The following is a 12,395-nucleotide window of genomic DNA, read 5'->3' on the forward strand; positions in this document are numbered from 1 at the left end:
TTTTTTCTTTGCCTTTCAGATGAGAGAGAGTTCTGCTACTGAAACAAATGGTCCTTTAGATTTCTGTTCTTCCCCTGGTTCTGTTTGAAAGGAGGTTTTCTTGTGAACTGCATTTATCATCTTAATTGTTTTATACTTATACCTTTTAAAAGTGGAAGTGACTAACTAATATATCTTCTGATAGTTTTCACCAGACCAAGTTATGGGAAAAGATGTGCGGCTGCTGCGTATTAAAAAGGTAAACCCTGCATAAAATCAAGACAACATGATATCTTGTGGATGCTGGCTTTTTCTGAGTGCATGGTTCACATGTTACCTTTTCACTCTCTAAACTGAAATACAGCAATTGGATTTCCCTCTGACAGATGACTACAGGAGGTTAGGAGAAGGGAGAGAAGAATTATTGTTTCCACACTGCCATGGTTTCCTGCACCACTAGACTGCTCCACAGCATCTCTCTTCTTTGCCACCCCCCCAATCCCTTCTTTGCCACAGCTTCTTTGCCACCCCCACCTCTTTCTGTCCAAAGCCCCAACTGTGCCAGTAGACCTAGCTTTTCATATTGCTCCTAGACCCCTATGGTTCTTGAGATCTACAGTTTAAATTCCACACACAGATTAGAGGATGTCTAAAAGTGTAATCATTATTCAAACTTTAAGGCTAAGTACAGACAGTCAAAAAGCCCAAGGCTGAATCGATTCAGTCTTTGCAGGTTAGTCTAAACTGCAAAGATTAAACTGAGAAACAACTGGACACACACTTACCTTTGATTTAGGAAATGCAGCCACATGTCTACAGTGGCTCAGGCCAGAAGCCAAGGGGGTGCTAGAGCATGGCTCTCTGGTGCTTCTTCCTGCTGCCCCTAAAGTCTCTGGGATTTCCAGTCCAGCATCACAGAAGCAGGACTCTGCAGGGTTGCTCATCACTTCCTCTTCCTGTTTCCAGTTGTCTCTGGGATTTGTAGTCCAGAGTTGCAGCCAGTATTGAAACTGGTTTATGTGCACCAAACTTCTGTTCTCTTACAGGTTAAACCAGTTTCTGATCACTTAAACCAGTTTATGTGTAACTTCTGTTCCTAACCTAAAGGCTTAGTTCTGTCAGGAGAAGGTTATTCAACTTATAGTCATTACCTCGTAACCCTCTGAATCCGTATGTTAGCTGGGTGTCATATATGTATACCAGGGGTTGTCAGCCGGGGATACATGTATCCCCAGGGGTACTTAAAGAGATTGGTGGTACGTGCGGGCAGGTGGGTGGGGATGGAGTGCACCACGGGATGTGTCAGCGGTGTCTTCCATGGCGCATTCGCCTCTTACCTGGAGGATGGACACGCCGGGTACTGTCAGCCCTGCACACTGCACGAAGCACACCGCAGCATCTCCCCACTCCCTATCCCAGCTCACTGTCCTGATTGGCTGCTACCCCCTTACAGCAGAGCTGCAAGGGTCTGAATGGCCGGGGGGAGAGAATGGGTTTTATGCCTGCCCCTGTCAGTGCACGATTGGCCAGGCGTGAGGCCTGTCACCAGCCCACAGAGCTGTGACCAGTCATGGGAAAGCGGCGCAGGGTGAGGTGGTGGCTGCTCCATACAAGCCCCCTGCCCCGTTTGGCCCCTCCTCCCAGCGTCGCTGCTACACGCACCCTCAGGAGGGCATGGGGGCACATGCCCCTGGATCAGCACATGGGGAAGGGTGGGCTATGGACCACTGTGAGCTGGGACCAGGGCAGTGCCAGGCTGTTCCCAGCAAGGGTGTTGGGCTGGGCTGTGCTGGAAGGGAGTTGGGGGGGGCTACAGCAAATTTTGGGGTGGCTGCAGACTAACCCCACTCCCAGTACCACCTCCACCCACCCCAAGTGCAGCCCAGCCCAGCCCCTGCTGGGAAGAGCCCGGCACAGCCCTGGCTGCAGCCCACAGCCTCAACCTGTCCTGCACCCCCGCACAGATCCGGGAACACGTCCCCATGCTCTCCTGGGGGTGCACATAATGGTGGGATCCACCACCCCTCTATGCAGCTCAGTCCTGCGCCCCACTCTGGCTGTGCAGCACCTGCCCTTGCCCCAACCCCACTCCCTTCCTCACTTTCTTTGTGACTGGGCTGGGGGGGGGGGCAGTTGAGACCCCCACAGTGCAGGAGGGAGTAGGCCAGGGATATATCATTCACCTCTGCCCCTGCCCCACTCCCTCCAAACTGTGGGGATTGTTCCACAACTTGGCCCAGAAGTGAGGAGGAAGTGTGGCTGGGGCAGGCACTGCACAACTGAGGCAGGGCAGGGGGCAGGGCATGGGACAGAGCTGCAGGTCATCCGGGGGCATGTGGAGGCAAGGTGAATGCTGCCGCTAAGCCCACCCTGGGAGGGCATGGCTGGCGTGTGCTCCCTGGATCTGTGCAAAGGGTGAGGGCAGGCTGTTGCTGAGGGCTGGGCTGGGGTGGCACTGGGCTCTTTCCTACACGCAGCCCGAGCCCAACCCTCCTGCCAGGAAGAGCCCAGCGCCCTCCCCAGCCCAGAAGTAGCAGCCGACCCTTGCCCTGCACACAGATTCGGGGTCACATGCTTTCCCCCATGCCCTCCCAGGATGTGTGCAGTGGTGGGAACCATGCCTCTGATAAGCCGCTCATGGCTCCATCCTGTGCCCTGCCCTGCCTGGGCGAGCTGTGCAGTACCTGCCCCTGCCCCAGCCCCACTCCCTCCCTCATGGCAGGGGTCTCGATTTGCCCCCCCCCCATCCCTTCCTTCTCTCCACCCCTTTCCCCACAACAGACTTACTAGCCTGATGGTGCTCTCCATGCTGCCGGGCTGTGGTCCTGGCTGGCTGCGTGCTGTACTGTGGCTGCACACATGCACAGGGCATTTATCAGCGACATTATCACCCACATCAGTCAAAAAAAGTCAATTTTCTTTATATCAGTGCCAATATGCTTATGGGACTGATGTATCGGTGCACCTCTAAAACAGAGCTGGTTTGAAAATTTTTGTCCAGATAGACTCTCTAAAATTATCATTTTTTTAAAAAAAGAAAACTTAAACAAAACCATATTTAATTTTTACAGAATTTCTTACTAAGAATTTCAAAATATTTTTTAAATGTCCATGTTACAGTCAATGAAAATATCTTGTTTTATTCTGATTTCTAGCAAAAGCAAAATCCAGCGGAATGGAAATTTCACAGTTCAGCTAGCCTTAATTGAAATTTCTTAGAAATACCTGTCTCATTTCTTGGGATTTCCAGTCTCATCAGGAAAATTGCTATTGAGTGAAAACATTAGTTACTGCTTTCAGTGCAGCAGGCATTAATGAGACTGTCTGGACACTGTAATTATAAGACTTAAGACTTTTAGGTAAAGATGGCCTTTTCACATGTATGAATCAGTACATACCAGCATCTTCCACACAGCTGCCTCTTTCTCCCCAATTCAGAAATGGCTCTTTATATAGTAAGCAAAAATCATCCTGATATTTGGATGCTGACAAAAATATATCAGAATATATCATTCATTGTAACATCAGGTTTAAATTAATCTGATTATTGATGGCCATAGGGTAATTGCAAATATAATTTAGAGAGGCTATTTTCCTTTCTGATTTTCTTCTTTTCCCAATAAAGAATGATGCTGTTTATCGGTTAAAATTGTACTTAATGTGGTAATATTTTGTTTTATTACTGTTTCTATTACTGTTAACATTTAATTTATGTCAGTATACTAGTCTTTCTTGGACCTGTATCTTTGAAATAAAATGAGGAATTACATTTTATTAACATTAACAAGATTTTCATAAGTGGCCAGTGATTTTAGTTGAGACTGATTTTCCAAATGTGCTGAGGATCCACCAAAAATGAGGCAGACAAAATCACTTTGGCACTTTTGAAAACTTTGGCCATTGATAATAGTCTAGACCAGTCAATGGCCAACCTTTTTGGCAGGTGTGCCACAAATTAGCCCTGCACCCTCTCCGAGTGCCTTCTCCTGCCCAGTCCCCTTCCCTTGACTAATCTGCTTCTCTGTTTTCTGCTCCCTACCCAATCCACTACTCTGCTTTCTGCTTCTTGCCCTATCTGCCACTGTTCTTCCTATCCCCTCCTCTGTCTGTTGTGTGCCCCACACACAGACTTCCCATGCCACTTGTGGTATACATGCCACGGGGTGGCCATCTCTTGTCTAGACTATGCCAAAGGGCTATTACTACTCATATTATTCATATTTACAAGAAAGATGGAAGACTCTGGCTCCTATTCCAGTGGTTGTCAATAGTCTGTTCTAAACTAGGTTTTTTCCCCCTTTTAACAGGAAGGGGCATTAGACCTTGCAGTAGAGGGAGGAATTGATTCTCCAATTGGGAAAATAGTTGTCTCTGCTATCTATGATGGTGGTGCTGCAGATAAACATGGTGAGTAATCGTGGGGGAACTTGAACTCAGCTCTACAAGCACTCCATATGCTGGCCTCACAAGTATTGCCTTCCTCATAACTGTTGTTGATAGGCACCTTATAAATACCAAAAGCAAATTAAGTCTGTGAGAGTTTCACAAATAGACTCTTAATCTGAGTGCTACTGCTTGCATTGTGGCCAGACACAATTTTGTTAGTAAAATGGAAGAGCCTAAGATGCTCTTAGTAATAGAAGTAGTCCAGGAATTAAAATGTCCTTCATTATTAGGAAGCTAGTTCTGCCAGTCTTACACTTACTTATGTAGCAACTGTAAATCTGCAAAGCCAAGCAATAGACTTACACTGAATGATGCATACTCTGTTAAAAGTAGCACCATTGAAATCAAGGGAAGGAGAATCTGGCCCTATGTGATTATTTCACATTTCTCAATTAATGTGAGGAGAGAGGCCACAAGACTGGCAAGTGGTTATTACCTGGTGTCTGTTAACTCCGGTCCAAATCATGATTTCTGTACTGCAATTAAGACAAACGCCTTTTCAATATGTCGGCATGAAGGGGGGGAAATACTTTTTCTAGAGTCATAGCTGAATTCGGACTGCAGGGGAACCTGACTGCATAGCTAAATCCTGATCAGGTAAAAACTGGTGTTAACTGTCTCAGTCACTGGCGAAATGGCAGCAGCTGTTGTCTGCTCAGCCTAAAGCTACTGCCAATTTCCACAGTGAGTGTGAAAGAAATAACATTGTAGCTCTGACCCTTTGAGGCTGGCAGGGGAAGAAGTATGCTACTTTACAACATGGCTGTGCTTTCATTCCTCCACTCCAGCATAGAAAATCAGTTTTCCTGGTTAAGACACACACCTCAGTTTTGGAGGGCTGATTTTTGGGGAAAGGATGTGTGATGTTGTCGGCTCAAGTGTGTGAGTAAATATTGCAGGGGTTTGGGTTGAGTAAATATTGTAATTGTATACAAATAAGACCAGACACACTATCAGAAATGAAGGAGCTACTGTGCCAGGCACCACAAAAACATAATAGGAGACAATGCTTACTGCAAAGACTTTACAATCTAAATGGACAAGACAGAGGCTAGGAGGATAGTAGTATATGTCCCATTTTGGACCCAGGAATGAAGCACAGAATAACTTCAGAATAAGACTTTACCTTGTATCGCACAGAAAGTCTGTTGCAGAGCTAGAAATCAAATCCAGGTCTCCTGACTTCTGGTCCAGTGTCCTAACCATGAAGACCATCTTCCTTCTTCTGTTGAAAGTTAAATTTACAGAATCTGTCTCCATTCTTGACTGCAAGCTTCTGAGAACAGGGTAATTCAGAGATGACCGTAAGTTGTCTTCTCCACTTGTACCTCACTCTCTGGTTGCCGTGGATTGTCCTGATCCTGCAGTAACTTAAGCAGCACTCAGAGTGGGTGTAAGGACCTGTTTTGCTGATGAGACCATGTACAAGAGATTATGCATCATTTGAAGAATAACAAGCTTCCTGAATGCAATGCATTTCTCCCTGGCTTAGCCTTTCCTTGGGAAATTTTAACATTCCCCAATTTTAGCATTCAGGTCACAAGCTAACAGTTTGCCTGATTTGACATTGATTGGTTCTGCAGCTGAAAGGCAGGAATCCCTGCTATGAAAGCATGGTTAGACACCACCTTTTCTTCCAAAACCTATAGGCTTTTTTCCCCCAGAGTCATCCCTGTATGCGAGTAATATTTAAAGGCCAACTTCATGATGTCATTGTTTTGTGTTTTGTTAACTTTACACATTCCAAACTCAAGCCCATTGTTCCCACATGCTTCACCCTGAATAAGCACTGTTGAGGTATAACCACCAAACATTGTCCTTGCTCCCAAAGTGACATGATGCAGCCTTGTCAAATCATAGTGGATGACACATATGCATAGAGACATTCAGCAATACTGCTGTTTTCAGAGTAACAACTCCTAATATCAACAAGAATTGATAAGATGGACAGATTCCCTAAGCCATCTTGTGCCATTTGCTCCTTGGATGATCTCCTCCTCAGTTATTACATTTTAATGTCCATTATAGCAGACTAAACAGCCTTTATTTGACCATTGGTAATAGGAGATTTTGTAATCACTGCCGTGACACCCAAATTTTTTGTTAGCTTTTGTCTACAAGAAACCTTCCTATCTACATAACTGAAATACAAACTGAGGCATCTAGTTAAGGTATCAGATGATTTTCCATATGGATAAGTTATGAACCTGCATAGGGTTGCCTCTTTTGGAGAGGAAACTGACATAAGTGATTTTGCTTACATGATATTTTATGCTAGGCCTTTCTTTCACCAGGAGGCATAGTGAAAGGGGATGAAATAATGGCAGTAAATGGAAAGATTTTAGTTGATGCTAAACTGGCAGAAGCACAGACAACTCTATCGAGAGCATGGAACATGGGTGGGGTAAGTAAGTAGGTACTTCCATCACCTGCATCCCCTGAAAGACATTCAGCAGTCCTGTGGGTATTTTTAATGCATTCCATCCTCGATATATTTTCTGTGATGACAACAGTGACAATGATTTGGGAATTGTCAAGAAATTTCTTATAGCATCATAATTTCCTTAGTAAAGATGCCCAAACTACTTCACATTTTGGCTATAATGAACGTCTTCTAAATGAGAATTTATCAAGTCAAAGATGTGGAAGATGCTCAAAGGGCTTGTTCCAAAGTACTGATATTTTTTTTTTATAGATTGAAAGACTTGGAAGAGACCTTAAGGGTCACTACAGGTCCACCCCATTTAAGTATGAAATTTAAAATAAATGGCCTTGTTGCTAAACTAGTTCTTATAAAACCTCCAGCCTGCTGCCCATCTTCCTCCCTGTGCTCTTTCAAGCACTAGATCCCTCTATGACTTTCCATAGAGTATTACCATGGTGATACAGCAGCCTTTTCTCTAATTTCCTGTCACATAGGGTATCCTTCCATTATATTTCTGGCTCACTGACTCCACCTATGACAGCAGAGTTTGCCTCCTTATGTTTGCCCTTAATTTGGTTAAAACTGCCTAGTGAAAACACCCCTTTTAAGGGTCCCTGTTACAAGACGCTGTTACATTTCGTGGCTTCTTACAACTCTTCTAACAACAATGCATTCCCTATGCAGGACTGGATTGACTTAGTCATTGCAGCATCCCCTCCAAAGGAATATGATGATGAGATGTAAGTATACATACTTCATTTCCCATTGAGTGAAACAGCTCTTGCAGATATTTTTACTAAAGGAGTATTAATTATAAGTATTCAGTTGTCATAATCCACACATCCTCTTGTACTGTATGGTGGCTAACTGTTATCATGAATTATACAAAGCCGACTTTAAGCTGAAAGTTTAATTACATTTCTTATTCAACCTGAATTACTGTATTTGCCTAAATAAAATAACATTTGGTCACTAATCACTTGTAACATTTTCCATAAGGCCCTGGTTAACTGAGGGGTCTAAGTCACTTCAAAACCATTTTTAAAAATAATTTAGGCACTCAAAGACATAGGCTCCTTCGTGAACATTACAAATATCTAACCCAATGAAATGGTGTAAAGAGTTCCCAGGGTATTTATAAAACAAAGAAAACCAGAAGTTTGAACATGATGAGTGCCAGTTGGTTTATTTTAAAGAACTATTTTCAAAGGCAAGGCCTTGTTTTCTACCTTGCTTGACATACCAATGCCAAATAATCACGTAGTGGAAAGTTCTTGTTAAATCTGACACCCACAGCATATAGAAGACTAGATCCTCTGTGGCTGTAAACCAGAATAGTTCTAGCTACAACTGAGGTTCTGACTCGGAAACTACAGTAAAATGTTTTTAATACCTATACATAAAGCAGCAAGTAAGGAAATAACTTTCATCATTATTTGTGTTTTCATATCCTATACATTTAGCCCTACTATTCCCTCATCAGCTATCACCCCCAACACAAACAGAAAGGTTTTTGAAGGCAGTGCACCTGTGTACAGACAAGGGTATCTCCTGCAGATGTAGCCACTGCAGTATTCCCTCATGGTGAATAGCCAGAACTGGGTTAACATGTACTTTTTCATTGTGAGGATGCATTCTTTTCCAAAGCATGTGCCTGCCTGTGCATTGCATGCCAAAGCCTGTCTTCTTCCATGGCATGTTGGAGTGTTCTTTGGGCTTTTGCCTTTTCTAATTGTATTCAAACATGATAAGAAAGTTTACATCTATGTTCCTGTAGCACCTACATGTAATAACAGAGATCAGAGCTTCCCTTTACTAAGTAGTGTACACATACATACCATGAAACAACAGTAGACACATTTGGGCTTTTCTCTGGGTTGGGACTTCTAAAGTAACAAAATAGATAGATACTCTCCTAGCCCCTTTTTGAGGAGATTGTGAGACGTGTGTTCAGTCACACGTCACTGTCCTGACACCCATGTAAGGTACAGATCATTGTGTTAGCTGTTGAAAAATCTAAACATTTTCAAAATGTTTTATCTTAGCGGTGTAGGCCTAAAGATTGCATATTTTTAGCTGATATAAATTGCTACACATTATTATTCACCACTGCATCAAACAAATTACAGGAAACCGTTGGCCTAGAGTTGAACTCACAGAGGCAGAAAGGAATTTGGCCCGGCACAGTCACCTTGTGTAAATCAACATAGTTCTGTTGACTTCAGTCAAGCCTCACCAGTTTACAGCAGCTACAGATTTGCCTTAGGTTCTTGGCTTCATATGAATGCTGTTAGATCAACACAATCAGGACATTTGAAATCTCATTTGAAATCTCATGTGATGCCTTTGCAATCTCATTTGAAGTCAATGGGAGTTGTGTAGGTACTTAGCAGCACTGAAAATCATGCCTTTGAGCTACACTGTGAGCTGATAGTGTTTTGTTGCATAACTACAAGACTTGGATGATTATTAGCTTGAAGAGCATGTGAGCGTTGTGGGAAAACAAATGTTTAGACAACTTGATTATAGCAACCAAAAGAAATATAATAGTAAAGAGCTGGTTGTCAATCTGTTTATGTGATTGAACTTGAGCTCTCTTTCTCTTGTGGGTCAGTCAGGTGGACTGTGTATTGCCTTAAATGTAGTAGAACTGTCCATTTATTCTGCTAGTGCAGAGCTGCTTGCAGGATTCCAGCTGTGGAGAGTCAGCCTAGAGAGTGAGTGGAAGCAGCACCAGGTGCCCATATAACCCACTGTGCCATGGGGCTCAGAACCTAGTTGAGTAGCTTAGGCCAGGAGGATGTAACATTGCACCACTTCTTTCAGGCATGTTTTGTTAGCAAGCTGCCTTTGCTTCCCCCCCTCCTGCAGCAGAGACCCAGGGGAGGGCAATGAGATGAGAGTGACTAATTGTTAGAGACAATTAGAAATGAATGGCCAGGAAAAATTAAGACTACACAGCAGAACTGTTTGATAATTGTAATTTTTACTGCTCATCAACATAGTCATGATATTCCCATGATGCACTGTGGCAGCTCAGTCCATAGAGATGACTGTTACAAAATGGGCGATGTCTGTTAAGGAGTCTGGCCAATAAAAGAGAGCCATGGGCAGAAAATACCCAAACTTCAACTACCCAGAAGCACTGTGGCAGTTCTGACAGATGCAGATGAATGTTAGCCTGATGAGTTTACTGATAGAAAACAAGATAATTTTAGCAAAATCAGTCTTTTCCCAGAGGAAAAAATCAGCTGCTTCTTTTTAAAAAAAAAAAATTTCTCTCTCTCTCTCTCTCTCATTAAAAAAAAAAAAAAAAAAAAATTAAATGGAAGTAGGGGTGCACCGATAGAGATCTGGGGGACCAATACTGATAGCCGATATTTAAGGAGGCATATTGGCTGATAGCAATTCAATATCCGATACAGCTACCATCAGGTGGTGTGGTGGAAGGGGAGGTGGGAGGGAAAAGGGGTGGGGAGGGCAGATCAATGCCCCCATGGTGAGGGAGGGGGCAGGAGCAGACACTGCCCAGCTGGGGTGGGGGGGCGCAGGACGGAGATGAGACTTGTGAGGTGGGGGCAGCTCCCACCGCTGCTTGCACCCAGGAGGGCGGCGGCGGTGGGCGTGTGCCCCCAGATCTGCGCAGTGCGGGGCTGGCTGCAGCTGTGGGGTGGAGCTGGAGCTGGAGCTGGCGCTGCATAGGACTGTTCTTGCTGAGGGCTGGTTTCGGAGCAGGCTCTGGCAGTGCTGGGAGGAGGCTGGAGCCACTCCACATTTCGCCACAGCTCCGCTCCCAGCCCCGTGCCACTGCCCAGCGCAGCCCTTGCTGAATGCCCTACCTCCACCCAAGTGCCGGGAAAAGCCGGGGCTGCACCAGGCATTGGCATGGGGCTGGGAGCAGAGCTGTGGCGAAATGTGGAGTGGCTGCAGCTTCCTCCCAGTGCTGCCTGCGCCTGCTCCAAGCCCAGCCCCCAGCAAGAACAGCCCTGCGTAGCACTGGCTCCAGCCCCCCCTGGCAGCTGCAGCCCACCCCACACTGCGCAGATCCAGGAGCACATGCCCCCCCCGCCCTCACAGGTACAGGTAGCGGCGGGATCTGCCCCCACCCTATAAGTCATGTCTCCATCCCATGCCCCCACCCCCCAGGCTGGGCAGTGCCTGCCCCTGCCCCTCCCTCACCATGGGGGCATTGATCTGCCCCTCCATGCACCTTCCCTCCCACCTCCCCTTCCAACTCTACTCCATGCTGGCCTGCAGCTGTAACACAGCACAGGCATTTATCGGCCAAATTATTGGCCCCATTGGGCTGATATCCAATATAGACAATTTTTTTATATTGGTATCAATCTGATATCAGACCGCTGTATCAGTGCACCTCTAAATGGAAGTTTTCCAAGAAAGTTCTTGTGCAAAGTATCAAATGAGATGGGTATAATTCAAACCTAAAGAAAAATGAAGATTAAATTGAAGAGGAAAATGGTAATTTTTATTTAATTTAAGGTTAAATGTATTTTAAAGCTTAAAAGGTTATTTTTGACATACTTATTGTGCTAGCATCTAAATTCTTCAACAAAAATGGGCCTCTGTGTGCTAGGCACTACAAATGCATAGATCAATGCAGCTTCTGCCCCAAATAGTTTACATTTTCATAGACAAAATGCAACAAGGAGCTTCTATAAAGTATGGGATAGAGGATATGGAAGACCGATAGAATTCTTCTCCACTTAGTAGCAGTGATGTAACACATCTGTAAACTAGGAAGAGTGATTCCAGGATTGTTGATTTCTGAAAGATGCTTGGGGCATCTTTGGGGAAGGGGCAGAATAATAAATTATGTCTATATAGAGTAGGTGATTTAAAACGGGGTGCTCAACCTTCAGCCTGAAACCCAAATCTGGCCCACAGAGCCCTGGCATTTGAACTGCAGGGATCTCCATGGGTCAAAATATGGCAGAGGGGAGCAGTGGAAACTACACATGGCTAGACCCAGTCCTACCTGGGCCTACCTGGCTCTGCAGTGGAATCAGGCCTGGGCCCACCCCGTGCAGTTCTAGATTGGGCCAGACTGCTCCCTGTTCTCCACCCTGCTGCCCCACATGTCTGGATTGGGGCTAAGATGCTCCACATCCCCCACCCCTGCATGTCCTGATCAGAGCTGCCCCGCCCCACATCTGGATCAAAGCCAAGCTACCCGCCCCCCGCAGATGGATTGTGACTGCTCTACTCCCATCCCTTGTCCCCTACCCCCCAACCCCGACCCTTCCAAATCCAGATCAGAGCCAAGCTGCTTCCTACCCCCCACTGCCACAAACAGATGGATCACGGTCAGGCTGCACACCCCACCCCCCCAACATAATCAGGCCCCTGCCACACCGGCCCCATTTACCAGATGGAGTCTACCAGCCAGATCTGGCCTTCAGGCAGACCTGGCACTGCCCATCCAGTCCACAGGGCAAAAAAGGTTGGGCACCACTGATATAAAATAATCTGCATGGAGAAGTGCCAGATTCTCTGAATTGCTATCTTGGCTCCAGTCTGCTCCCTA

General features: G+C 45.4%; 1 protein-coding gene across 1 annotated transcript in view; it reads left to right on the forward strand.

Annotated features, from left to right (window-relative positions):
* Nucleotides 1-12,395, forward strand: part of USH1C (USH1 protein network component harmonin) — a 99,064-nt gene that overhangs the window by 80,538 nt on the left and 6,131 nt on the right. The window contains exons 22-25 of the mRNA XM_025205632.1: nt 185-238; nt 4,287-4,386; nt 6,720-6,829; nt 7,535-7,590. Coding sequence (XP_025061417.1) covers nt 185-238; nt 4,287-4,386; nt 6,720-6,829; nt 7,535-7,590 — 320 coding nt within the window. The remainder of the gene's footprint in view (nt 1-184; nt 239-4,286; nt 4,387-6,719; nt 6,830-7,534; nt 7,591-12,395) is intronic.

Source organism: Alligator sinensis, unplaced genomic scaffold, assembly GCF_000455745.1.
Source record: "Alligator sinensis unplaced genomic scaffold, ASM45574v1 scaffold447_1, whole genome shotgun sequence".
Taxonomy (NCBI): Eukaryota; Metazoa; Chordata; order Crocodylia; family Alligatoridae; genus Alligator; species Alligator sinensis.